Below are 27,450 nucleotides of genomic sequence, written 5' to 3' on the forward strand. Positions count from 1 at the left end.
GAAATGCATATATGCTCAATTCCAAATTACAGATGCTGTGGTTGTTATTCATTATTATCATTATTATTAATTCACTCTTTCGTCTCTTCTTTCCTTTTGAAATGTAGATGAGCAGTGGTTAATTCCATATGGATAATTACAAAGACACAACAATTAGTGGAATTTACATTTCACAAAAAAAAAAAAAAATAGGCAAAATTTTACCTTTTAACGCGTTGTGCATATCTATATGCATCATGAGTTAATTAGTTTTGTCTTATCAGATCAATCTCAAGACAAAGCGGAGATAAGTGACATGAAAAAATTGACTCTTTTTTTCCATAAGATATATATACATGTGTAGATATATATTATTACTTTTGCAATGAAAAAAAGCAAATGAAACTACAGTGTACTAGGTTTCCCTCAAAAGAAACCAAAAATCTAGCTAATTTTTTCATTTAGTTGGGTTTGGTATCTCACGTGATTCCCGATTTTGAAAACCTTGAACAGTATTTGATTTGCCAAAAAAAAGATAAACAAAATTTAGCAGTTAAAAAAACTTTACATCTCTATTCTCTATTATCTACAATCTTTTGTTGATATCGTTTTTCTTCTTTTTTTTTTTCTAACATAGTTTGCAAAAAACAATTCTATACAAGAATGTAAACCAAGTTTTTAATAAACTTTTGAATGTCAATGCCCTTTATGCCCACACTTGGATCTGCTCAAAAAAGTCCACCCTCTTTCTTTCCTTGTTGTCTACATTGTGTGCACAGCAATATCTCAACTCATCAACCATTGCTGGGTGTCCACAAGTGACAAATGTAACAGATCCATTCGATTCGTGAATCTCTTGAGGAACAATCTTTTCAAAGTCTGGTCTGCCCTCCAAAAATGTGATATGCGAAAGCTCATTCTTAATAGCACGCACAATCTCCGATGCATCGCGCTTTTCGTCGGTGGAATTGGTATCAATTTTGACAGTCAAGTCTTTGGTAAGACTATCTTGCTTCTCCTCACCTTCGGCAACAATTCCAACATCTGAACAGGTTTCCAGTTGATGTTTTCTAGTGGCGGCGACAGAAGAAGAGGAGGAGGAGGAGGAGGCGGAAGATACAAACCTTTGACTGTAATCCTCAATGCACGTGATGACATCAGGTCTAGTCACATAAATTGTCGTTTGGATGTTTGTTTTGTTCAAATTCACCAATTCCTCGTAGAACCAAAACAACGATCTCCACTCTCTGATGACCCAATACAACTTCAAAGATTGCTTTTCAGAATGTGTTGTATGTTTAGCAATGTCAATTATCTCTGAGTAAATACCGGGAATACCATTACCACCAGCAACAAACACTGCAGTATCAGCATACTTGGCAGGCGTTGCTTCGCCATATGGACCCTCAACAGCAACCCTGACTTTACATTGTCTACCAGGAGCAGCAACTAGCATCTTGTACAAGGAGTGAGTAATACCACCTTTTACTTTCAAGTACATGGTAATGTTATCCTTGTCCTCAATACCATCAGTGAATGTAAATGGATGCGATTGCCAGAAATATGTTGGTTTAAGGAAATGAATAAACGCATGGCCACCAGGAATCGACTTCCAATAGCTTGGTTTGGGAATCACAACCTTCAAAGTCTCATCAGCTAATAAGTATACATCAGCTTTGGGGAAACCAAAAAAGAACAAACGAAGGATACGCGCAAAACGATCAGCCACCCAGATGGCAATAGCGGGGACAACCATTTGGATATAACCCAAGTCGATAAGGTGATACCAGCATCCAAGAAGCCATACTGCAGCAAGAGCAATATGCACAAGAAGAAAGATCTCATACCAGTTGCGACGAAGAAACAAGATGGCTTGCGCAAGCATTAACCCTCCAGCAAGAGTTCCAACAATACCCCAATAAAAGTAAGGTTCAGCTGCTCTAGAAGCAAATTGATCAGCAAGTAAAGCAGTGTAAGCAAACGAATGAACGATAATCAAAATAACACAAACCCTTGAAACGTGTCTATGGAAGGTCATAAATGTACTATAATTCCATCTAGTAAGCCATTGCAAAAAGTTGTTTCTTCCTGCAAATAAAAAAATCAACGGCATAAACATGGTACCTGTAATACCGGTTCTATCACCAACGTATCTCGTCTCGGCTCTGTATTTAGAATCCATAAGTGGATCATCTTCCATAGCTTCCATTTCAACTGCATTGACTATCAAGGTGACACCGTAGAACAAAACAATAATCAACGACTCAAACCTGGATGGGATAAGGAACCCAAATATTTTCAAAAATTGTTGATCTTGCGCCTTCTTTTTGCGGAAAGTTGCCGGTATAGTCACGTACTTTCTCCAGTAGTTGACGATGGGATATGTCATTTTTTTAGTGGTTCCAGGAAACAAAAATTTACCCCAGTTTATCACTGCACCCATGACCAAAACGAGAGCCCAATATGCCAAAATTCCTGCACCGTAGTAAAGCGAGTTTTGATAATTGTTGTAAAAGTTTTTATACGAGGTTTGAAACATGATCAGCCTGGTGTGGTTCATAATGATTGGAATGTCAATGATCTTTGTCATATTAAAGTTTGGTATATCTGACGTTTTCTTGGCTTTCTCGTGGTATAGTTTCAAGCTAGTTTCATACCAGTCATCTGCGAGAGTCACATTGTAATACTCGCAATTTCTATCAGCAGCGTACAACATCTTACTGGTTGGAGTACCATCAACATTTGCTTCTAAACAACCAGCAACCGAAGCAAGAAAGTTGGGGTTCAAGCATGGGCACGATTCGTTTGTTGGTGGACAAAAAGTGGCTTCTGAACGCAATTGGTATTGGCAAGCGTACAAGTACCGATATGGCGAAATATCTTCATAATTTTCCCAAGCAACAGCAAAAGTAAAAAAGTATTGTGTTAAAACCACACATAATGAGATCGAAAACCACATTGTATGTCCGTGTCTGTTGATGTTAGATGTTGCAAAAAAAAAAAACAAAAAAAAAAATAGAAAAATGAGTAGTTTTAAAGACAAGACAAAAAAGAAAAGAAGGGACCAAACAATATAAGCTTTTTTCACCTTCCTCAAGATCTTGGACAAATCTTGGCCATTATATAGACGATAGTTTTCCAAACAAAAAAAAAAATAGGAAAAGTAAGGAAGTAGGAGAATAAATAATTGACAAATTAACTCGCAAACAACTCTTCAGTTCCAGGTAAGATAGCACTAGGAAAGAAGATCAAAAGTTTGCTCTTGTTGTTACTCGCAGCTTCCATTCCTTGCATTCAGATTTGCACCATCAGAACCTCTCTCATTGGCTAAATGTATTTAGTGCAGGTTGAGTTGCATAAATTGTTGCATCAAAACAAGTGCCTGCCAAGCTTTTCAGGCAAAGCTGAGAATACCATACTTGAGATCCCTAGGCGTTGGATATTGGTGATAATACAAACTTTGTGTTTCTGCAGCATCTGAAAATTGACCAACAAAGTAAGAGTGAAAGTAAAAAAAAAAAGAAAATAGCATCAAAGGAGGAGGAGGAGAAAAGGTAAAACCAAATTGAATAAGAAACACAGAAAAGGGAGAATAGTCTTCTGCATAGCGCATAGATGGAATCAGATAAAAAACTGAGTTTAACCAAGTATGTGTTTCCTTCCTTTTTCTCAACCTCAATACAAAACAGTAATGCATCCTAAACTCTTTCTTCCATCTCTCTATATCTTCTCAAATCATCTAAGGCGTGCTGATACAACACAACACTCTTATGCCGTCTGTCGTCTAAATTGCTACTTTTTTTATTCAATAGAAAATAATAATAATAATAATAATAATAAAAAAAGAGCCAATTGGAAAAATGGTCAAACCAATTACAATAAATTGACCAAAGCAAAACAAACAAAAAAAAAAAATTGTAAAAACGTAAAGGGATTTGCGTAATACATCGGCAAGAACTTCACTTAAATTTTTTCAGTCCAATTCTAAATGAACTGCGTCAACTAGGTGTATACTAAGCATGTAGTAATAATCACAACAAAAGTCTTGGCCGTTTCTATTTCTATTTCGTTTTCATTTCCGCTTTCTTCTTTTGTGATGACAAATATGGTCTAGTTCACCAATCAATGAATAGCTCAATCATCGTTCGTATTATTGCCAGTTGCTTTGATTTTCATTGTATTTTAATATTAATTCTGGCTAAGATGACAAAAACATATGGGGATCAATCAGCCTCCTATGGCAAACTCGTGTACTTCTCTTCTTAATCTTTTTCTTTTTCTTTTTTTAAAAAAAAGAAACAGGAAGCCTCAATCGTAAATAGCTGCTGTTGGCTCTAAGTGCATTGTTGTTGCTGCCATTTTTTAGCTCTTTATGTTGGCAAAGGGGTTTGTTTCTTATTGTGATGGTGATCAGACTTGTCTTTCTGATTCTTAATGCTCCTCTTAAATCTTTGGTGTGAAGTTTTTTTTTTTTCCTTTGTTCATTCCACTAATTTGTGGTTTCGTTACGCAAAACCATTTTCAATTTCAATTTCTTCATAACTGCTTGAGGGTGTGGGCGCAAAAGCAAAAGCAAAAGCATAGGCAACAACAACAACAAAGAAGAAGAAGAAGCGGAACATGCTTTATTTCCTTAGATACATACACCACTTTGCATACAGTGTTTTTTTAGTGAAAAAATTCCCAATATTAATTGGTGTTTTATTACTACTGGTATCGGTCGCAGGAACAGAGCTTAAGCTGGAGAAATGGAGGTTACGCAGCATCGCCTTTTGTTGCTTCTGAATATAAATTTTAATATGCGCTTTAGTCTGTTGAAAATTTAAAGAGTGGGGGATCCACTGCAGTGATGGTGGTTGCAACCAATCAAACCAATTGCCGAAGATGGACTTTTACCTTGACATAAATTAGTTGATTTTGAAATTAGAAATTGGTGGAATATGATTTACGAGCTTCAAGTACTCTTTTTTTTTTTTTTTTTTTTTTTTTGATTTTCCCACCATTTCATTTCAATTAAGAAACAACCGTCTAAAACTCACCAAACAAACAAACAAATGAAAAAAAAAAAATACAAATTACAAATTATAGATTAAACCAAAATATACAGAAGCTGAAACTTAAAATTTAAAAAGGTGGATCAGAGTACAACCCAACCCATTCCTGCTTCCCGTCCTTCCCCCTCCTTCCACCCCTGAATCGTAAATACTTTTTTTTGTTTCTTTCTTTTTTGTCAAGAAAAAAAAAATAAAAAGAAAGAAGAAGGAAAAACGTTGACAAGGCCGATTTTATATTCACAATCTTGGATATTAGATGACACAACCAAGAAATGTTGTACGGATACTTATATCGAAAACAAAGCAGTCTTGGTTGTCTTGAACTCAGGGACTCGTATTGCCTACTCATTGAACGTGGGGAAAAACAATATAAGAACAATATCGAAGGTGGCTTTCCCAACAACTAAGAAAGAAAGAAAAAGAAAAAAAAAAAAAAGAGAAAGACAAAGACAAAGACAAAACCACAAAAATTACTGCAAGCCGAGCGCAAATATTGCGGAGACAAAACAAGGACGAATCATATTGTTTCTAGAACGGGATAATTGCACATGTAACAACAACAACAACAATTACAATTACAATATAAAAAAAAAAACAGAGAATAGAAAAAGAAAATCAATGTTGATGTTTTGAGTTGAAAGCAAGCATGAAAAGTGTAACATCAACTATTTTATTTTTCATATGTATGTCCGCCCCTTCTTCTTGTGAATCTTTGTTTTTTTTAAATTCTTTTTTGGGCCTTGCTCATACTTACTTACTTACCCACCAGCGTGTTTGTCTGCCTACCTGCCTGCTTACTCCTTCGTCTGTATAAAACATCAACATTTTGTGCTTTATTTTATCTAAACAAAATTATCAAATGCAAATAAATACACAATACACAATACACAATACACAATACACAATACACAATACACAATACACAATACACAATAAATAATCAACAATTAGTACTAAACAATAGACAATAGTCAATAGACAATAAAGACTTCCACTAAAGAGTTTAATAAGGATCTACACTTTTAATACATTTAGGTTTTGAGCATTGTGCCTATACAAACTTACTTGTTGTACTGTCATCTGATGTTTTTTTTAACTCAACAAAGTTTTGGTAGTGGTAATTAATTGTTATCAGATTGATCAGCGGAGATAGCAGACAGAGAAGTCAAATAACACAAAAAAGAGTTAATTATCAACCATTTCGGTTATACGGCAAAATTTTCAACTCGTGAATATTTTTTTTTTCTTTTTTTTTTTCTTCTTGCTTCTATTTTTATAAATATCTATGAAGTACATGAAAAACAGAGGAAGAGAAGGAGGAAAGAAACAAAGAACGAAACTAAACCAAGTTTCATTTACTCTTTTAATATGAATTAGATACAAAAGAATCTGCTTCTTTATTTCTTTCTTTCTTTCGTGCCGTAGCTACCAAAGATGAAAATAATCAACCTATTGAAGAGGTTTAATATGTTTTGTTTAGAGCCACTATTATTGGAAGTTTGCCTTTATACCTTTTTTTACCTATTTTAACTTTTAATTTTGGGTTTTGATTCTTAATACAAGTGCATTAAGGCGGGGAGGTTGGTGGGAAGGGTGGGGGGGGGGGGGGGATCGGAAGGGGCTCAAAATACTGCAAAGATATTATTGTTGAATTATCATATTAAAACAATGTAAACGTAAAATAACTTTGCCATGGTTTAAGATACTTTTTAGTCATTCTACAAATTCAAAACTTTACATCTCTATTCTCTATTATCTACAATCTTTTGTTGATATCGTTTTTCTTCTTTTTTTTTTTAACGTAGTTTGCAAAAAACAATTCTATACAAGAATGTAAACCAAGTTTTTAATAAACTTTTGAATGTCAATGCCCTTTATGCCCACACTTGGATCTGCTCAAAAAAGTCCACCCTCTTTCTTTCCTTGTTGTCTACATTGTGTGCACAACAATATCTCAACTCATCAACCATTGCTGGGTGTCCACAAGTGACAAATGTAACAGATCCATTGGATTCGTGAATCTCTTGAGGAACAATCTTCTCAAAGTCTGGTCTGCCCTCCAAAAATGTGATATGCGAAAGCTCATTCTTAATAGAATTGATGATCAATGTAACATCCGATTTCTCGTCACTTGAAAGATCATCATGGACAACTTCCTTGACTGCCATATCTTTACCAAGGGTTTCCTGTTTTTCATTCTCATTTTCTTCAAATGATGCGTCTGTGTTTGATTCTAACTTTAACGATCCAGAATTGATTGTTGTTGTTTTTGTTGTTGTGGTTGTTGCTGTGAACCTTTGTGAAAAGTCCTCAATGCACGTGATGACATCAGGTCTAGTCACATAAATTGTCGTTTGGATGTTTGTTTTGTTCAAATTCACCAATTCCTCGTAGAACCAAAACAACGATCTCCACTCTCTGATGACCCAATACAACTTCAAAGATTGCTTTTCAGAATGCGTTGTATGTTTAGCAATGTCAATTATCTCTGAGTAGATACCGGGAATACCATTACCACCAGCAACAAACACTGCAGTATCAGCATACTTGGCAGGCGTTGCTTCGTCATATGGACCCTCAACAGCAACCCTGACTTTACATTGTCTACCAGGAGCAGCAACTAACATCTTGTACAAGGAGTGAGTAATACCACCTTTAACTTTCAAGTACATGGTAATGTTATCCTTGTCCTCAATACCATCAGTGAATGTAAATGGATGCGATTGCCAGAAATATGTTGGTTTAAGGAAATGAATAAATGCATGGCCACCAGGAATCGACTTCCAATAGCTTGGTTTGGGAATCACAACCTTCAAAGTCTCATCAGCTAATAAGTATACATCAGCTTTGGGGAAACCAAAAAAGAACAAACGAAGGATACGCGCAAAACGATCAGCCACCCAGATGGCAATAGCGGGGACAACCATTTGGATATAACCCAAGTCGATAAGGTGATACCAGCATCCAAGAAGCCATACTGCAGCAAGAGCAATATGCACAAGAAGAAAGATCTCATACCAGTTGCGACGAAGAAACAAGATGGCTTGCGCAAGCATTAACCCTCCAGCAAGAGTTCCAACAATACCCCAATAAAAGTAAGGTTCAGCTGCTCTAGAAGCAAATTGATCAGCAAGTAAAGCAGTGTAAGCAAACGAATGAACGATAATCAAAATAACACAAACCCTTGAAACGTGTCTATGGAAGGTCATAAATGTACTATAATTCCATCTAGTAAGCCATTGCAAAAAGTTGTTTCTTCCTGCAAATAAAAAAATCAACGGCATAAACATGGTACCTGTAATACCGGTTCTATCACCAACGTATCTCGTCTCGGCTCTGTATTTAGAATCCATAAGTGGATCATCTTCCATAGCTTCCATTTCAACTGCATTGACTATCAAGGTGACACCGTAGAACAAAACAATAATCAACGACTCAAACCTGGATGGGATAAGGAACCCAAATATTTTCAAAAATTGTTGATCTTGCGCCTTCTTTTTGCGGAAAGTTGCCGGTATAGTCACGTACTTTCTCCAGTAGTTGACGATGGGATATGTCATTTTTTTAGTGGTTCCAGGAAACAAAAATTTACCCCAGTTTATCACTGCACCCATGACCAAAACGAGAGCCCAATATGCCAAAATTCCTGCACCGTAGTAAAGCGAGTTTTGATAATTGTTGTAAAAGTTTTTGTACGAGGTTTGAAACATGATCAGCCTGGTGTGGTTCATAATGATGGGTACATCGATAACCTTTGACCTGTTAAAATTTGGTATTTCAACAGGAGCTTTGGCATTCTCATGGTAATATTTCAAGCTGGTGTCATACCAATCATCTGCGAGAGTTACATTATAACGTTCACAAGTTTCAAAAGTAGCATGTAACATTTGTTCCGTTGGATGACCATCAATATTAGCTTCAAGACAACCAGCAATTGAAGCAAGAAAATTGGGGTTCAAACAAGAACATGTTCTATTTGTCGGTGGACAGTAAGTGGCTTCAAATCTCAATTGATATTGACAAGCATAAAAATATTTGTAGGGATATTCATTTTCATAATCTTTCCAAGCAACAATGGGCACTATTATTTGGAATAAAATCACAAACAACGAGGTTGACAAATGCATCGTTATACTTGGTATTATATCTTTGGTCGCTGCAAAAAACACAAATGACAAAATAATAATATAATTCACAGCAGTAGTAAAAAATGTACAGTCCTAAAATTGTTTTCCTTTTTCCTAATTTTGATGATATCGATAAGGGAAATTGTTCTCATTATATACTATCATCTCTGGTCATGAATCTCGCATTTAATAAAAGGAAATATTATGGAATAAAAAGCTAGGTTTCTCATTTCAACTTAGAAATCAAATTCAAGGTAATTCAGAAATATCAGAGTCCCGTCTATTGGTTGAAAATGGGAAATAAAAAATTGATGAAAAGGGGGTACCGATGATTAAAGTATGAATCGTTGCATAATACAAAAAAAAAAAAGAAAACAAAAAAGCTTGCCAAGATTTTCAATGCTAAAGTTGAATTTGCAGGTGTTTGTACTTCAAGGCAGTTGGTTAGTTCAGGAATTTTTTAATTTGAGTTCTTGCATCAAATTCACTTTTATTTCTTCCTTTGTCTTTTTTTGAATTCTTTAGATTTCTTAAGGTTTCCTTACAAGAATTTCATAAAAACGGCTGAAGGTCCTTGTGAAAGAAAGTTTGTTTAAACTCTTTTTTTTTTAGTTTTGAATATGAACAATATAGTTTTCTTTTCATTTTTTGCCAAATACAAATAGATAGATCATTAATCCTTGTTTATTTTGAAACACACCAATGAAAAGCTTTGATTAAACAATCAAAAAGAAAAGAAAAGAAAATAGTAGAAAAAAACACAAACGAAACGAAACGAATGCAAACCAAATGTGTGCACAAAGTATTGTTGAAGAATTTGTATTCTTGACTTGGTCTTTTCTTTACAACCCTCCACTCTCTAATTGTTTTGTTTGCGCTTAACCAAATCAATTTGATCCTTTTTTTTATTTCACATCATTGTTGCTATTCCTAGATTGTTCTTTCTTTCTCTTCTTTTTTTGTTAAGAAAATGGATGATGAGGGATCTTATGTTTGCATTTTCGATCTCAAGTTTCTTGTTGGACTTTGTAGCATATTCAACTTTTTTCTCTTATGGGAAGTATATAGATTCATTGACTTAAATGGACTGGCTTTCAAAAAAGCTGTATGTTAATGATTGTTGAAACATCTGTATTATGGACTCAGTTGGAACCAATACATAACTTATTGTTATTCTTTTCTTTTCCTTTGGTTGTAAATTGTAGTAGGTAAAACCTTCATAATTGTTTTAGTTTTAGTTTACTTTAGTTTTTCTTTTGTTATTGCGCAAAAAAAAACCACATACTCATAACCTCACTAAAATATAGCATGCATAGAAACAAGATGACAAATGAATAATAAACCGGAGCAGAACACAGCAAAACAGAGCAATATGTAACGGAACGGCACTTAGGTTATATCATATAGTCGAAACCTCGTTTAAAACTGTATTTTGGTGAACAAATTTTTTGGTTTTCGTAATAACATCAATAAATTTGTGTCACTTCTACTTCTCCTCTACCTAGGAACAAAGTTCACGTACCATTACATCCATTTATTATTCAGGATTTGCAAGTACGTTTGAAAAAAAACTTTTTTGAAGGATCAATGCTGGAAGACACAACCAATCAACACAATTGCCGAGACTGGCACTTCATACATTTTGAAAGTATAAATATAAGTAAGTTAAAATTAGAAACATCGGTTCTCGAAAGATGGTGTTTATACTAAAAATTTCAATCCTTCAGTTGATAAAAAAGCAAGTTTAATCCTTTACTACACGATCTTTGTCTGTTTTCTCGTGGGTGTAAGAAGATGTAAGCTTGGGGGAGGTTAAAGACAATTTTTTTTTAAGAAAATAAAACAGATTATTAATTACAACAATAATAAAGTGTCAATAAAGACAAAGATGAAAACTAAAAAAGAAAAAAAAAGAAAAGAAACGAAATGTAAAACAGAACAGGAGAATAATAGAGCATTATGGAAACACGATAATACTAAATATTTTGGAAGAATGAATGGAGCAGAGCTTCGAGCGTGTGGAAAGTCGTAATGTTACCTTAAATTGGAGTTTGAATAGTTTTAAAGCCAATGAAAGCATTTATTCTTACTCTTTACTTTTACTCTTTATTATTGTACTCAATTAATTGTTCTCAAAATTGTTGTTTTTGCCCTCTTTATCATCCTTCTTCTGATTTTTATGTTTAAATTTATTGTCGAATTAAACCTTTTCACTTTGCACCGATTTTAGACCATTTCAAAATTTGAACAAAATCTACTTCTTTAGTCGAAAAGTTTGTGAGTGAATTTCTATTAGCAGATGTAACATCTTGTAATATCTTTATTAATTATAGGTTTATCAGATTAATCAAATTGTTGATGAAAATTTCTCTTATTGGAGATATCAGAAAAAAGAAAAAGACACAAAGTAGAATAGGATATTAACCATGAGCTTCTTATATCGTTTCTTGCCAAACCAGTTCTTTGGTTATTTTTTTTTCAATTAATTAGCACAAAACATCTGGTAATAACTTCCGAAAGATTGGTTTCAATATTATAAAAAGCTCATAACGTGTTTCCGCCTTAGTTCATGCAAATTAAAGATACTTTCACTGTCAAGTAAATAACAAGTTAGTATCTTTGACTTTCTATTTGTTTTTTTTTTTACACATTCTGTTGGTGGGCTTTCTTTTACGAAAATGCCATTTTTATTTTTACAATGGAACTAAAGAAACAAAGCCTTTGAAGATTAGCAATTCTCACTCCTTACTTTTTAAAAATCAATTTGCCAACTAGCTTGAGAAAGAATAAAAGTAATAGCACTTCAAGCTAACACGCTTATTCTGTAAAAAAAAAAAAACTGATAATACTTGTAATTATTGTCAAAACTTTATTTTTCATGTTTTACAAGGAATTAAAAATGTCAAAATTGAAAAAAAAAAGAAAAAGAAAAAAGTAAAGAGAAAAGCAAAAGCAAAAGCAAAAGCAAGTATTGGACATGAAATTATATATAGTAAAGTAGCATGAGAGTATAACTACAAAGTTAACCAATCAAAGAACAACTTTTTTCAATAATTCAAAGACCATTAGTACAAATTCGGCTACTGAAAAAGCTCTTATTTTTTTCAAAGTAACGTACTTTCACCTCTTTTGTAAATAACAAGTAGACTATTCTCAATAATGATAGGCAAAAAAAAAAAAAAAGAAAATAGCTGTACTTCTATCATTGTATTTAAATATATACGTACGTTGATAGAAAAAGTCTCAAGTCTATTCATACATCTTACATCAAGGTAGCTTTCCCCTCTATCTTTCCACGTACTCTACCTCAAACCCACTTCCTCCTCCGCGCCCCCTTTAATTATGAAACCAAGTTTAACTTACAAAATTGACTTCCAGTAGTCAATCTGGTTAATACAATTCGGCCAAAAAAAGAGCACTTATTACGAGCAAAATAGTCGTGAATAAAATGTTGCAATAGTAAAGTCTTTTCAAGAAGGATTGGTTCTTCAACTTTTATTTTTTTCGCAGCCAAGGTAACAAGAAAGAAAAAGAAAAGGCATATGGACATTTGTGCGGCTCATTCCAGATTTGGAAAAGTGTTGAAGAAATGCGACGACAAGTGATCTCCACATATTCACTCATAAAGACTCAAAAAAGACTCAAAAAAGAATTAAAACTATCTCTACTCAATAACCGTACCAAGCCATTACGTTTCAGGCTCTTGTGAAAACCTATACATCATAACTATCACTATAAAATCACCAGTAAGGTTAAATCTTTAATTGGTTAACAAAATTAAATACATATACGGTTCGTCCTTTTTTCCATATGATTAATGCTGCAATCAAACCACACCCTTCACTCTGATGCCACAAAATCAACATCTTCTACTTCAGCAACTACTTCAGCAACTACTTCAGCAACAGGATCAACATCGAAACCAACATCAGTTTCACAATCTGGAACAAAGACACATCTGCAATCACGGCCGCGTTCCTTTTCTTCCGCTTCCACAAAAAAATACAAGCGATATCAGCCTAGATTTCTACTGAAAAGTGAAGACTCCATTATACCCCTGCTACCGTCATTGTCGAGCACTGCACAGTTACTGCCGAACCAATCGGGATCAGTTTATTGCATCCCTACAATTGATTCTTTTCGATTAAAGACAATTCTTAGCGAAATTTTGGATGAAGAAGTGACGCAAACAATTGATGACCTTCTCAATGTCTCAACCCGTTATAAAGATGATCTTCGCCAAGAAGTCAAAATGCAACTAAGCTCGGAGCAACGACTTCAACTGAAGAATATTGCGGTTTGTAAATTGACAAAGCAATTGAATCACTCGTTGCACTCTCGAATGAAAAAATTACTGAAATTAGATGGCTCTGAAGGAAGATTGGAAATTAATGATTTGTTGAATAAAAGCTTGGGCGTAAGCTATCGCATCAAAGAGGTCCTCAAGAGAATAGAAAAAATTGAAAACAAGAACTCATTGCAAGGGGAAGGAAACAAACAGGCAACAGCAAATGAAGGAGCTGTAATATCAAAGATAACAAAGAATAAGTATCCTCTCTTATACCTGTTTTTAAGTAAAGAAAATACAGAGCTATCAATTAATGGGCATGACCAAGCCAATGATATAAATAGTGGTCATGACATGGAAGAAACTGATGAAATGCAAGTTTATATGCATGGAGAGCAGCGACGATCATCACCGGAAGCGGAGGATCCACAGAACCCACAGGACCCACAGGACCCACAGAAACCACAGGACCCACAGAAACCACAAAAACCACAGGACCCATCATTGGTGCCATCAACAACTATAGACAAAAGTGATACGGAAGCCCCTCTGATTTTCATATATCAGGAAGAACTGTCCCTATCACCAGACCAGTATAATGTTGAAACTTTTGAAAGGAATATCCCATCATGTTTTCAGTATACCACAGACTCCGTTGGCTCAGCTCTGCCAGAAGAAAACCTGAGCATCGAGGATTTTATGATCTCCACAGTTTCAAAGTTTAGAAAGTTTAAAGCTCAAAAGGGTAATGTGGATGGCAATAATAATTATATCAAACAAGACAATATAAGCAATCTTACAAGTGCTAAAGGTGCCAAAAGCTCCCCCACAACCCTTGGTCTTCGACGACAAAGCTTGAACAATCCTCTTAATCTACTTCTTAAGCATGTACCCAAATCAAATGAAGCAATCGAAACACACAATTTCGCACAAAAGTCATTTGCAACAGCTGTCGAATCTGAAATCAGCTCGAATTATAAAAAGTTTAGAATTAATGGAGATATACTAAATACGGAATATTTTAGAAAACAGCAAGAAAAACTAGAGGCAGCAACGCACCCAAGACTATCAAATCCGACTCTGAATCACGAAACCTCTGACTCTATGATGTCCAATGGAGAAGAAAGAAACGTACTCGGAATCAATGAACTAGACACAGATACATTGTCATCGCCTGGATTTGGATTAGGATCTGACTCTGATTCAAATTCTGAAATGGAGGAAGACATAATGATTAGGTCTATGTTGGAGGCCAAAAAGAAAAAAGCAACGAGAATACAATCACCTACACCTAAACACAAGCCTTCACATCATTGTTTGCAACCAACCAAATCAATTTTAAAAACCAAGCAGGATCCGGTTTTAGCTAAGAAACTTCGAAAATGTCTTGATGAGGAAGAGCAGGTGCAAAAACAGGAACACAAAAAAGATAAAAAGCTAAAACAGCAAGAACAGCAAGAACAACAAGAACAACAAGAACAACACCGAAAAGCACGTGAACAGGATTCTAATCAACAACATGTGCTTGTTGAGTTTATTGATAATGATAGAATTGACTTTGATGTGGGCAGCAATGCTACCGTTCAACCGCTGAAAGTTACAAATTCAAGAAATACCGAGAATTGGACTGATAATGAGGATCGCGAAAGTAGAATATCAAAAGGTGATAGTATTTTATTCGGACAATGGGGTACTACTCATGCTCCCACAGATAACAAGGTAAGTCGGTTTACAGTACAAGGCGCTATTTTTGAGGATGATATAGACTCTGTTTCAATATTGAAAAAAAAACTTGGCGCAGAGAAATAAGTTAGAATCAAAAACAATTAGAGAAAGTTAGTTAGTTAGTTAGTAAGTAAGCAAGCTATGGATTGAATCACGGTTCATGAAAGATTTAGATTGCATGATAATTCTATGTTAAAAATTTCTACTTATGCTCAATTTAGTTGTACTATTATAGAATCTTCTCAACTGCATTTGTATCTCCAAAGGGATTGCCTTCCAATCCAAACGATTCACTAGTATCAGTCTTGTTGATAGCTGGTCTTTCTTCAAATCCGTGGTCTAAGCCAGAAATTCTATCATTCGACAGTTCTTTATTTTGTATCCCAAATGCCAATGCCAGGGGTGCTGTTGGTGGTGGTGGTGGAGGGGCTGCTCTTCTTTTTTCGTCCATGGTTACACTTTGTAACCTGGCCGCGATCAGGTCTTGGTATTGATCTTCTTCATTAATCGCATTTTTACTTTTTGCTTGCCTTTCTCTGATATCGCCTTCGTCATTTTCCTCTTCTTCGTCATAACCATAATCATCATCGTCGTCATCGTCATCGTCACTGGAATAATAGCTTTCATCAGATTCGTCCCATTCTTCGTTTGGATCATCGCGTATGGTGGCAAAACTGTTTGTAGTATGACCTGTTTTAGCATCGAATTGTTTAAAGCATTCCACAATCTCTTCATTAGCGTAAATCAATCGAGGCAAAAACTTTTCATCCATCTCATTCACTTCGCTTGACTTGGTCTGCGGGTCACCAGCGCCTACAAATTGAATATATTTCAACAACTTTCGTCTCAAACCTTTCAAGTTATCAAAATTGGAATTAATTTTACTATCATCCAATGGTGAAGCGTCGGGTGGAAGTTGAAGTAATTGGTTTTTGAGGTCAACACATGCAATTTGACAATCATTGAGCAACGCATTAATCTTAGGAGCTTCTTTCCTATAATTGATTTGAGGTATACCGAATTGCTCATCTGCGTATATTATTCCATTCTTTGACCTTTTCTGTTTCTTCTTGTACCTTTTGTCTTTCTTTTCTTTCTTATAGTTTGTGCTAGATTTTTTAGTTGCTGAAGAATACGGGGACGAAGTTGTTGGTCTAGGTGGTGGCACTTTTGGTGATTTAATTGATCTTGAAGAAGACGGCGGTGGAGGAGAGTCTGAATTTCTTGATGCTCTCGAGCTATTCCCATTGATTTTGTGATTGTCCGCATAAGGATCAACTTCGTCCTGGCTGTCAAATACATCATCATCATCATCATCATTAACAAATTCTTCCCTAGCGCGTCGGCTTTTCGACATGGACGCTTCACTCTTGGTCTTACTTTTCGGAAGTGCCTTGTATAATTGTTGCATATTCTTGTACCCGTCCAAGTTTTCGAACTCGCTCTTCCAGCCTATTGCCATTGCAATTACTCTCTTTTGTACTTTCACATCATACCCCAAACCAGTGCCAGTTTTGCCGTGCCCATTAAGTATACCTTTCAAGACATCCAACAATTTATCGTCCCTTGCTAAAATTGGGCCAATTTTCCGGCCGGAGTTGAGCAAAAGAAGTTCAAGTATATTCAATGCACGAATTTGTTCTTGCGTTGATGATCCGTACTTGACTTTCTTACGTATTGCCCTTGCAGCCTCGGTTGCACCAGAATTGTGCTGGACTTTAATTAGATCGATTAACGTAGAAAGCTGAAGTTCGAGCGAATTGTCCTCTCTTTGTCCATCATTGTCACGGAAGTCGTTGTCATCGTTACCATTCAGTTTCACCAATTGATTGATCTTCACAGTAATCGAGGTAAACGGATGCTCGTTGAATATTGGCATATTGGTATTGTGTAGTTCAACAATATACGTGGTAAAACTTAGGTAAAATAGAAAATGAGAAATAAAATAAAGACAAACAAACCAACAAATAAATCAAAATTTTAGTATCAAACCCAATTGGACCTAATTTATTGTGGTACGGCTTGGTTTGAATCCAAATTGTCGAGAACTTCTGCAATTGCGCAACTCTTATCGTGATAAAATTCCCGCAAATCGATAATCGGAGAAAAAACAAAAATTATTTAACGGAGCAACAAACAACCAAAATTAGTGCGTAAATCTCCTTCTTTAGGAGAGGGGGGAGAGAGAGAGAGAGGGAGAGAGAGAGAGAGAGAAAAAAAAAGATTGAGTTAGCGAAACACCTCACCAAATTTATGGGGTAATTTTCGACGGGGTAAAGAGTTTATCACGTGACATGTGACAGTGTTATTTGAAACATTAAAAAGTGTAACTAGCATACGAAATTTTTATTTTAAAAACAAATGTGTAGGGGTAGATCCATATCCACTGATGAAGTTTATCATTTGGTTTCAGTGGTACTTAGTTTTTTGGCAAATCAATTTTTTTTCTTTCATCGACCAGTGTTTATGATTATTATTCAATCGAATTTGAAAAAATAAAAACAGAAAAGGATTTTTGAGCTCATTTCCATGCCAAATTTTATTTTTTTTGTCAATTGATTTCGTAGAGGAAAAAAAAAAATCAAGGGTGAGATGTGTATTGTAAACAACCCTATTTACGAGACGTTTTCAATCAAAACCATCAAAAGACAACTTAGAGCAAAATCTTTTGGTTCAATTTCAAGTTTGTCTTTGAAAAAGAGGAGAATTCTTTTAGGAAAAATAGTAATGAATCAGGGCTTAAGTTGAGCTGCTATCAAATTTCAAATCAAGAATGCTCACTATTACTTGCATCCTGGCGCAGATCACATGACTTATTATTTTTGGACAAAGAATGATGTCAGATTCTCTGTCTAAAATTTTCATTTCCCTTTTTTCCTTTTTCTCTTTTCTCTCTCTCTTTTTTTTTTTTTTTTCACTGCTTCATGTTGAGAAGAGACAGCCAAACAATCAATCAATCAATCAAAAAAAAAAAATTTAGGTAATCACATTCAAATTCGTTTCAAAAAAACAAAAAAATTGACTCGTTATTCAACACACTTTTAAACTCAGAATAGTAGTCAATTTTCTTTTGTCAACATGTCTGAGCAGTACAATCAGGACAAATTGAATCAAGATTTCCAAATTGCATCATTAGGTGGAGATCAGCAATTTTCGCAACAACAATCTCAACAGCAGCAACAGCAACAGCAACAGCAAAGTTACTATAACCCAAACCAAGCACAAGCTTTCGTTCCTTCCGGTGGATACCAAGCTTATCAAGCTTACCAAGGATACCAACAACAACAACCTCAACAATACGGTGGTTACAATCAAGGATATCAACAAAATTACAACAACAACAGCAACAACAACAACAGAGGTGGTTCCCAACAAAATTACAACAACAGAGGTGGTTATCAGCAAAACTATAACAGCAGAGGTGGCTACCAAGGAGGCTACCAAGGTGGCTATCAAGGAGGCTACCAAGGAGGCTATCAAGGGGGCTACCAAGGTCAAGGTCAACAGCAGCAATATGGCGCCTACAACCCTCAAGCACAAACACAAGCTAGTCAGCAGCAACCCACTGGTATGTCCTTGGCCGATTTTCAAAAGCAGGCTCAAGAGAAACAAGCTTCTTTGAACAAGCCAGTCAAGAAGACACTAAAGTTGGCTCCATCTTCGGGTATAAAGTTGGCCAATGCTACAAAGAAGGCCGAAACTCCTGCCTCAAAGGAATCTTCTCCAGCTCCAGCAGAATCAACATCTACAAAAGACAAGGAAATTAAGGCTGATGCAAATGCAAAGGAGGAAATCAAAGCTGAAACCTCGTCAAAGGTTGAAGAGTCAAAGAAGGAAGAAGGAGAAGCCAAAGCTGAAGCTAAAGAGGAACCAAAAGAAGAAAAGACCGAGTCAGCTGCTTCTAATTCTGCTTCTACTCCTACCCCCGCTGCAGCAGCAAAGAAAGAAAGCACTCCTACTCCTGCTGCTCCTGCTGCTGCTGCCGCCGCCGCCAAGTCTACACCAGTTGCCACTTCAGATTCTATTGCTAAAGAGCAAGAAGACGAAGTTGATGAAGAAGTTGTTAATGATATGTTTGGTGGTAAAGACCACGTTTCCATCATTTTCATGGGTCACGTTGATGCTGGTAAATCCACCATGGGTGGTAACATCTTATATTTGACTGGCTCAGTCGATAAGCGTACCGTTGAGAAGTACGAAAGGGAAGCTAAGGATGCTGGTAGACAAGGTTGGTATCTTTCCTGGGTTATGGATACCAACAAGGAGGAGAGAAATGATGGTAAGACTATTGAAGTTGGTAAAGCTTATTTTGAGACTGACAAGAGAAGATACACCATTTTGGATGCCCCAGGACACAAGATGTATGTTTCTGAGATGATTGGTGGTGCATCACAGGCGGATGTTGGTATTTTGGTTATTAGTGCCAGAAAAGGTGAGTATGAGACTGGGTTTGAAAAAGGTGGTCAGACCAGGGAACACGCATTGTTGGCAAAGACACAAGGTGTGAACAAGATTGTTGTTGTTGTCAACAAGATGGACGATCCAACTGTCAATTGGTCGGAGGAGAGGTATAATGAATGTACCACCAAGTTGGGTATGTATTTGAAAGGTATTGGATACCAAAAAGAGGATATCATTTATATGCCTGTTTCCGGTTACACTGGTGCTGGTTTGAAGGATAGAGTAAGTGCCAAGGATTGTCCATGGTATAAAGGTCCAGCATTGTTGGAGTTTTTGGACAATATGGACACATTAAACAGAAAGATCAATGGTCCATTTATGTTGCCCATCTCCGGTAAGATGAAGGATATGGGTACTGTTGTTGAGGGAAAGATTGAGTCAGGCCATATTAGGAAAGGTGGCAATTTGTTGTTGATGCCTAATAAAGAATCAGTTGAGGTTTTGACCATTTATAATGAGACAGAGCAAGAAGCCGATGTTGCTTATAGTGGAGAGCAAGTGCGTATGAAGATCAAGGGTGTTGAGGAAGAGGATTTGCAAGCTGGGTATGTGTTGACCTCACCCAAGAATCCAGTCAAGACTGTTACTAGGTTTGAGGCTCAAATTGCCATTGTTGAATTGAAATCTATCTTGTCGAATGGATTTACATGTGTTATGCACTTGCATACGGCTATCGAGGAGGTTAAGTTTGTTGAGTTGAAGCACAAGTTGGAGAAAGGTACAAATAGAAAGTCCAAAAAGCCACCAGCATTCGCCAAGAAGGGTATGAAGATTATAGCTGTTTTGGAGACCAATGAGTCTGTGTGTGCTGAAACATACAATGATTACCAGCAATTGGGTAGATTCACATTGAGAGACCAAGGTACCACCATTGCTATTGGTAAGATCACCAAACTTTTGAAGTAAGTAGATGGAAATCAAGGTTGTAAACAAGGTTTGTGTTCCTTCTCCTCCTCCTTCTTCTTCTTCTTCTTCTTCTTCTTCTTCTTCTTCTTCTTCTTCTTCTTCTTCTTCTTATTTTTTTTCTTCTTTTTCCGACATATAGTATTTAAATGCGTGTATATACGTGTGTTTGAGAAAAATAAAAAAATTCATGCAAAACTCTAACTCAACTTTATTTCTAATTGTCTTGTTTTGTTTTTAACTAGTCTCTATACATTGTTTTCTGCTAGTTTGGCAAAGATGTCGATGAGATTTTCAATTCCGTCGAGTATATTGTCATCGTGACCAGCACCCTCGACAAATTTTGCATGTGCGAAATCTATAATATGCAATCCACTCAATTTTTCGGGGCTCTCATTAACCGGGATGAATATTGTATTTACAAGATTGGTTTGTTTTTCTTTTGCTGGTTCTTTCTTTTCGAACTCCTCCTCCTCCTCCTCCTCCTCCTCCTCCTCCTCTTCTTCATCATCACTGGTTGGGTCAAATTCACAAATCAAGGGATCTGAATTTGCGTATTTTTCCTCATCAACCATCTTTTTCCACACTCTTTTGTCACCCTCTATAATGAAGAGCAAACTTCCTGAGAATATTCTTACCTCGTAGCTCAATAAGCAATTGTACAAGAGTTGCAATCGTTGGTGAAATCTTTGGATCAACCAAGCAGCCTGTGTTGGTGGTATTTTTGAGAAAAATAGTTGTAGTGCATCTTCCACATTGTGTTTGTTTAGTGATCTGCCAAAGTGTTTATTGTACTCGAGGTAGTTGTGGTGTTCTACAATTATTTCTCCATTAAACGTAATGCATTCTTTGTTCTTTTGCAATACAATGGTGTTTTCATTCATCCCATGAAATAGTTCCAATTGAGGCTTTAAAGTTTCCTTGCCAATGTATTGTTTCATTCCGCATATTCGAAAGCCCAAGGAGCCACTTGTGGTGGTTTCACTAACCTTTTGTAATCGTGCGATTTTTTCTTTTGTTGTTTTCGAGTCATCTGTCAATTTTGAGCCGAGTTTTATGTCCAATATGCTTGGGTGTAGATACTTGTGATACAAGTTTTGTAGTACAATATATTGTGTTTTTTCTGTATTTGGCTTGACTAAATCTTGTTGATTGTGCAATTGTGAAGATGGTGAGTTTGAAACTGAGGAGTGATGATTGACTCTAATATCTCCTTCATTCAAGATACCGAGCCAAGCAGGCATCCAATGCGTTATCAAAGCCCCTAGGTCAACTCCTTCTTTTTCCTTTTCTATTTTCTCCAACTTGTTTAGTCGCTGGTGATCGACTTGGTTGCATTTGGTGTAAAAGTCAAGTTCTTGTTGATTTGTTGGTTTGAAGAATAGTGAGTTCAGCGTCATACAGCCATCGTGGCCTGCTGCTTGATGCTCAGAAGGGATTAGAGACGAAATAGATATGTCAAGTGTGTCCATGAAACTCTTATAAAGGGTGTAGGTGTAGGTGTAGGTGTGGCTGTGGCTGTGGGGAAAAGAGAAAGAGGGATGATAGGATGGAAATTAGAATTTGGGTATGATCTGTGATGTGTGTGTGATGTGTTTGCTTTGTGTGTGTGTCTGTCTATTATAAGAGAGGTGTTGAAATGCGGCTCAGAAACATATATTTCTTTTAATTAAAGGAGAAGCAGAGTTAGTAATTGGGTAAACCAAAATTGACTGTTGTTGTTCTACGACAATGAAACATATGAGAACGCGCTATTTTTTTTTAGTTAGTAGGCTGAGCATCTCTCAGAATACGTTTTGTGTTCCTCTGTGTTGAGTTTACTATACTGTACTGTAGTATTTAGATGACAAATAACAATAGAATCAGACACGAATAGTAGTTTCAGCTGACACAGCCATAAAGTTCATTAATATTATTTTTGTCTTTTTTTGTCCATTTGTCTTTCAATTTCAATCAGTCACTGTGATCCTGAGCCTCTTGATGCCACCTTATATATATATCTATATATATATATATATATTCTAATAACTTACATAATGTCCCAAAGCCCTATAAAGTATGTCTCTATTATGTTTAGTTCACCAGTTCGCATACTTCGTATAATCTACATTTGCACACATACAGAGACATACATTGAGAATTTTGTTTTTTCTTTTTTTTTTCCTTAATAAAAAAATAAAATAAAAATAAAAAAATAAAAATAAAAAAATACCTCTGCCTCCCTCCCTCCTTCACTTCGCCTTCGTTCCATCGTCTGTTTTTTTTTTTTATTATTATTTTATATTTTATATTTTATTTTATTTATATTTATTATCCCTTTTTTGGCACCTTTTTTTTTTTTTTTTAGAGGCAACAAAAGAAAGAGAGAAAAAAAAAAACAACATTTACAATTTCATTTCCACTAATTTTTTTTTTTTTTTTTCTATTCTGTATTTGTGTTCACTTAGCCGATAGGTTGATACAATTACAATCAACCAGTCAACCCACTTTCACAAACTAATCTTGTTTACTCCACCAACTTCACCTACTCACTCACTCAGAACTAGTGAATCAACTCAACTCAACTATTCTTGTTCTTTTTTTCTTCTTTTCACATCACAAGGTTTGCTCCCAGGTCTGATATTCTCCTCCAAACATTGTACACCCGCCCACCCAAACTATCAACACCAACAACAGGAGTCAACACCGAGACTTAGGTAAATAAAAAAAAATAAAGGAAGAAAAAAATAAAAAGTTAAAGAAAAAAAATTTTTTTTTTTTAATATTTTATATAACCGTTGCAAATAACACTACAGTCCTTATTTCTTATTGCCCACTACTTCATCCTTGCACCATCCAACTTTTCGCATTTATATTTGTATCTGTACTTGTATTTGTACCAGTCTTTGCTAGAGCTATAGTTTCACACAAATCATCACTGCCATGAGTAATCCCTACCAGCAACTGTCGTATCCGGCTCAAGGCCAGAGCCAAAACGCTTATGAAATGAGCAATGTCGCACACTCAACAAGCAACTACAACTACAACAACAACACCAACAACAACTACGACTCCAAACAGTACTCATCGTCCAATGAGGATGACTTTGTCCAGTTTATGAATGAGATCCAAGACATCAATGCCCAGTTGGACAATTACTCACAGTTGATCAACTTGATCGACAATAAGCAAAAATCATTCTTGTACAATATCGATTTGAACGACGAGGACACCGAATACTCATCAAAACAGCTCGATAGCTTAGTGGGCGAAGCACAATCAATCCAATTGGACTTGAAAACCCGCATCAAAAACGTACAGTACCAAGCAATAACATCAAAAGACCAAACTAAAGTCGACCAAGCCGAAACATCCAGAAAAAGATTCTTGGACCTTATCCAAGACTACAGATTGATTGAAGCAAAAAACAAGGAACAATCAAAAGAACAAAGCGCTAGACAATACCAAATAATCAAACCAGACGCCACTCAAGAAGAAATCAACGCGGTAGTCGAAGACGGCGGAACCCAATACTTTCAACAAGCTTTGTTGCAAAGCAACCGAAGAGGCGAAGCTCGCTCAGTATTGGATGAAGTCCAAGTAAGACACCGTGAATTATTGAAATTGGAAAAAACTATGGCTGAATTGACCCAGTTATTCCACGATATGGAAGAATTGGTGATTGAACAAGACCAACCAATACAACAAATCGAAGAACAAGTCGCTACTGCACAACACGATATCGAACAAGGTGTAGGTCACACCGATAAGGCAGTCACTAGCGCCAGATCAGCTAGAAAGAAGAAATTATGGTGTTTGGCCATTGTTATCATATGTATCATTATTGTTGTTGTTATCATCGCCGCCTACTTTGGCTCAAAGAACTAATTCTAATAATAATACTAATAATATTAGTAGTAGTAATAATACTATGGAGAAGAGACAACAACAACAGAAGAAGAAGAAGAAGAAGAAGAGGAAAAACATTTTACTAATTTTTACACAAAAGACGCAAAAAGAAAAAAGGGATTATCCTTGTATTTATACTTGTATTTATACTTGTATTTATACTTGTACATGTATCAGTATCAGCACAAGTATAAGAATAGATAGAAAATTTTTGATCGCTATCTTGAACTATTAATTGGCAAATCATTTTTCAAGAATGCAAGCGAGCAAAAGAACAAGAGGAAGTAAATAGACGATTTTTCCCTTTCTTTTTTTTTTCCTTAATTCGTTTTTTGCAGACCAGGTTGAATCTTCATGCTATAGTCCTTTATTTTTAACTTTAATTCACATTTTATAAATTCAAGACCTTTTTTGTTAATTTCTTCTTTTTTTTTTTCTTTGCTTTCTTTTTAAGTTTTTACTTTTCAAATTTTTACTTTTCCGTATTTGCTTTGAATCTTTTCAACCTACATGGTCACGCCTATATTAAACTTTCACACCTTGTTCTTTGATTTTCTTTTGGATTTCAATTCGCTCTCCCACTCTAGCTTGGCTTATTTCAACGTGTGTAAAAAAAAATACACATAACAAAAATGTGGAATTTGCTGAGAAAAACTGGAGTCAACTACAATATGACCCACTATCCACTTGCTATCACCATACGATTCTTCAATTTGTCAATATGGGAATTTACAAGTTGTTCTTATTCAAGAACGTGTAGATAAACTTGGGGCTGATATAAAATATGTAAAGTGGTAGCATCGTCGCATCTCCTTTTCCTTAGTGCGATGGAATTTTTCTACCGTATCATGGAGAGATGCCCTACTTGATATTTTTTTTTTTCTTCCTTCTTTCTTTTCGTAATTTCCTTGCTTTTTTTAATTCAAATCTTCAATAAACACTTGATAATAGCTTTAGATCCTATTTATACCAGCTTCCTTACCATAGCGACCAGTAAATAGCAGTGTAAACACAACTCGACAATGGGGAAAATAAAGAAAAGAGCCACCTCCGGTAATGCGAAGAACTTTATCACAAGAACACAAGCCATCAAAAAGTTACAAGTCTCCTTAGCTGATTTCCGTCGACTTTGTATCTTTAAAGGTATCTATCCAAGAGAACCACGTAATAAAAAGAAAGCCAACAAGGGATCAACTGCGCCAGTGACATTCTACTATGCCAAAGATATCCACTATTTACTCCATGAACCTGTCTTGGACAAATTTAGACAACACAAGACTTTTGCCAAAAAATTGCAACGTGCTTTGGGTAAAGGTGAAATCTCATCTGCAGCAAAACTCGACGCTAATAGACCAAAATATACGTTGAACCACATTATCAAAGAGAGATACCCAACATTCCTTGATGCTTTAAGAGACCTCGATGACCCATTAAACATGTTGTTCCTTTTTAGCAATATGCCAGCTATCGATAAGGTCAGCACAAAGATCATTGCTGATGCAGAGAAATTGTGCAATTATTGGCTTGCTTACGTATCAAAGGAAAGATTATTGAAGAAGATGTTTGTTAGTATCAAAGGTGTTTACTACCAAGCTACCATAAAGGGACAGGAAGTGAGATGGTTGATTCCTTACAAGTTTCCCACCAATATCCCAACGGATGTTGATTTCAGGATCATGTTGACATTTTTGGAATTCTACTCCACCTTGTTGAACTTTGTCCTTTACAAACTATACAATGAGTCTGGGTTGATTTACCCTCCTCATATTGATATTGCCAAGTTGAAAGCAGCTGGCGGATTAAGCAGTTATGTCTTGCAATCCAAGGATGGAAAAAATGTGGCTATATTGCAAAAAAAGCAAGACGATGCTGGCAGCAATGTCGAAGGAAAGGAATTATCCTCGGCCGAACTCAAGAAAGCTATCAAAGCTGATAAAGACCAAAAGGATCAAGACACAATTGAAGATGCCGAAGAAGTAACGGAACCAACTGTTGAAGAGACTGAGTTGGATGAATTTCAGAATGGAACTACAAACAATGCTGTAGACACATTGGTCCAACCTTCGCAGTTCTCCTCACCTACATCTCAATTATTCTCGAAATTCATTTTTTTCATTGGAAGAGAAGTGCCACTTGACATTCTTGAATTTGTTATTTTGTCATGCGGTGGTAAAGTAATCTCCGAAATCAGCCTTGATGACTTGAAGCTTAATGACCCAAAGCTTTATGCGTCACTAGACCTCAACTCCATAACACACCAAATCAGTGATAGAAAGAAGATTTTGCAGAAAGTACCTGGTCGTACATACATTCAACCACAATGGGTATTTGATAGTATCAATAAGGGTGAGTTGGTCAGTGTAGGAGATTATGCTCCTGGTGAGACCTTGCCACCGCATTTGTCACCATGGGGCGATGCCGGTGGATATGATCCAAACGCCAAAGCTCAGGTCACAGCAGAAGGTGAGGAAGCAGAAGGTGCAGCTGAAGAAGAAGAAGAGGAGGAGGAGGAGGATGAGGAAGAAGAAGAAGAAGAAGAAGAGATTGAAGTTGCTGATGGTGACGAGGACCAGGATGACGAGGAGGAAGAGGAAATCGAGGATGAAGACCTCAAGGCTCAGAAAGAACTCGAGATGGAGGTTGCAGGAAAGAAATTCTCCGAATTGCAGAATGCAGAAGAAGGATCGAAACAGAAGAAACAAAAGAAGAATGCTTCTACTAAAGCAGCCTTAACACCGGAAGAAGAAGCTAAGGAATTGGCAAAGATTATGATGACAAATAAGCAAAAGAAATTGTACAAGAAGATGCAATACGGTATCGAAAAGAAAACAAATAGGGTCGATGAGTTGACAAAAAAAAGAAAACAGTTGGAGAAGAAAAAGAAGCAATTGAAAGATGTTTAAAATAGTGTGTATCTACTAAAGTATAATTTGTTAGAGAAGAAGGAGAACAAGAATAAACAATACAATAAATAAATAAGTTATTTGATCAAAGTTTTTATTTTTTTTTCATTTCTTTTTGGTCT

At 36.0% G+C, this 27,450-nt stretch overlaps 8 protein-coding genes across 8 annotated transcripts; 4 read left to right on the forward strand and 4 right to left on the reverse strand. All coding sequences in view use genetic code 12, as the record gives it.

The window, feature by feature from the left end:
• Positions 1 to 685: 685 nt before the first annotated feature.
• Positions 686 to 2,938, reverse strand: PVL30_003344 (uncharacterized protein; the record flags this gene model as incomplete). Its single annotated transcript, XM_001525898.2, has 1 exon — positions 686 to 2,938. One exon carries the CDS (start codon positions 2,936 to 2,938, stop codon positions 686 to 688), a length of 2,253 nt encoding a protein of 750 aa, XP_001525948.2.
• Positions 2,939 to 6,907: 3,969 nt separating this feature from the next.
• On the reverse strand, positions 6,908 to 9,160 carry PVL30_003345 (uncharacterized protein; the record flags this gene model as incomplete). Its single annotated transcript, XM_001525899.2, has 1 exon — positions 6,908 to 9,160. One exon carries the CDS (start codon positions 9,158 to 9,160, stop codon positions 6,908 to 6,910), a length of 2,253 nt encoding a protein of 750 aa, XP_001525949.2.
• A 3,817-nt stretch (positions 9,161 to 12,977) lies between these two features.
• Positions 12,978 to 15,257, forward strand: PVL30_003346 (uncharacterized protein; the record flags this gene model as incomplete). Its single annotated transcript, XM_001525900.2, has 1 exon — positions 12,978 to 15,257. One exon carries the CDS (start codon positions 12,978 to 12,980, stop codon positions 15,255 to 15,257), a length of 2,280 nt encoding a protein of 759 aa, XP_001525950.2.
• A 145-nt stretch (positions 15,258 to 15,402) lies between these two features.
• Positions 15,403 to 17,052, reverse strand: PVL30_003347 (uncharacterized protein; the record flags this gene model as incomplete). The annotated part of the gene is made up of 1 exon (XM_001525901.2): positions 15,403 to 17,052. The coding sequence occupies one exon, from the start codon at positions 17,050 to 17,052 to the stop codon at positions 15,403 to 15,405; it is 1,650 nt and encodes a 549-aa protein (XP_001525951.2).
• A 1,199-nt stretch (positions 17,053 to 18,251) lies between these two features.
• Positions 18,252 to 20,540, forward strand: SUP35 (translation termination factor GTPase eRF3; the record flags this gene model as incomplete). Its single annotated transcript, XM_001525902.2, has 1 exon — positions 18,252 to 20,540. One exon carries the CDS (start codon positions 18,252 to 18,254, stop codon positions 20,538 to 20,540), a length of 2,289 nt encoding a protein of 762 aa, XP_001525952.2.
• A 245-nt stretch (positions 20,541 to 20,785) lies between these two features.
• On the reverse strand, positions 20,786 to 22,009 carry PVL30_003349 (uncharacterized protein; the record flags this gene model as incomplete). The annotated part of the gene is made up of 1 exon (XM_001525903.2): positions 20,786 to 22,009. One exon carries the CDS (start codon positions 22,007 to 22,009, stop codon positions 20,786 to 20,788), a length of 1,224 nt encoding a protein of 407 aa, XP_001525953.2.
• A 1,450-nt stretch (positions 22,010 to 23,459) lies between these two features.
• SSO2 (Plasma membrane t-SNARE, secretory vesicle fusion) lies at positions 23,460 to 24,404 on the forward strand (the record flags this gene model as incomplete). Its single annotated transcript, XM_001525904.2, has 1 exon — positions 23,460 to 24,404. The coding sequence occupies one exon, from the start codon at positions 23,460 to 23,462 to the stop codon at positions 24,402 to 24,404; it is 945 nt and encodes a 314-aa protein (XP_001525954.2).
• Positions 24,405 to 25,447: 1,043 nt separating this feature from the next.
• On the forward strand, positions 25,448 to 27,328 carry NOP7 (mRNA-binding ribosome synthesis protein nop7; the record flags this gene model as incomplete). Its single annotated transcript, XM_061119460.1, has 1 exon — positions 25,448 to 27,328. The coding sequence occupies one exon, from the start codon at positions 25,448 to 25,450 to the stop codon at positions 27,326 to 27,328; it is 1,881 nt and encodes a 626-aa protein (XP_060975443.1).
• Positions 27,329 to 27,450: the final 122 nt, after the last annotated feature.

The sequence above is a fragment of the Lodderomyces elongisporus genome, chromosome 4, assembly GCF_030384665.1.
Source record: "Lodderomyces elongisporus chromosome 4, complete sequence".
In the NCBI taxonomy this organism is placed as follows: domain Eukaryota; kingdom Fungi; phylum Ascomycota; class Pichiomycetes; order Serinales; family Debaryomycetaceae; genus Lodderomyces; species Lodderomyces elongisporus.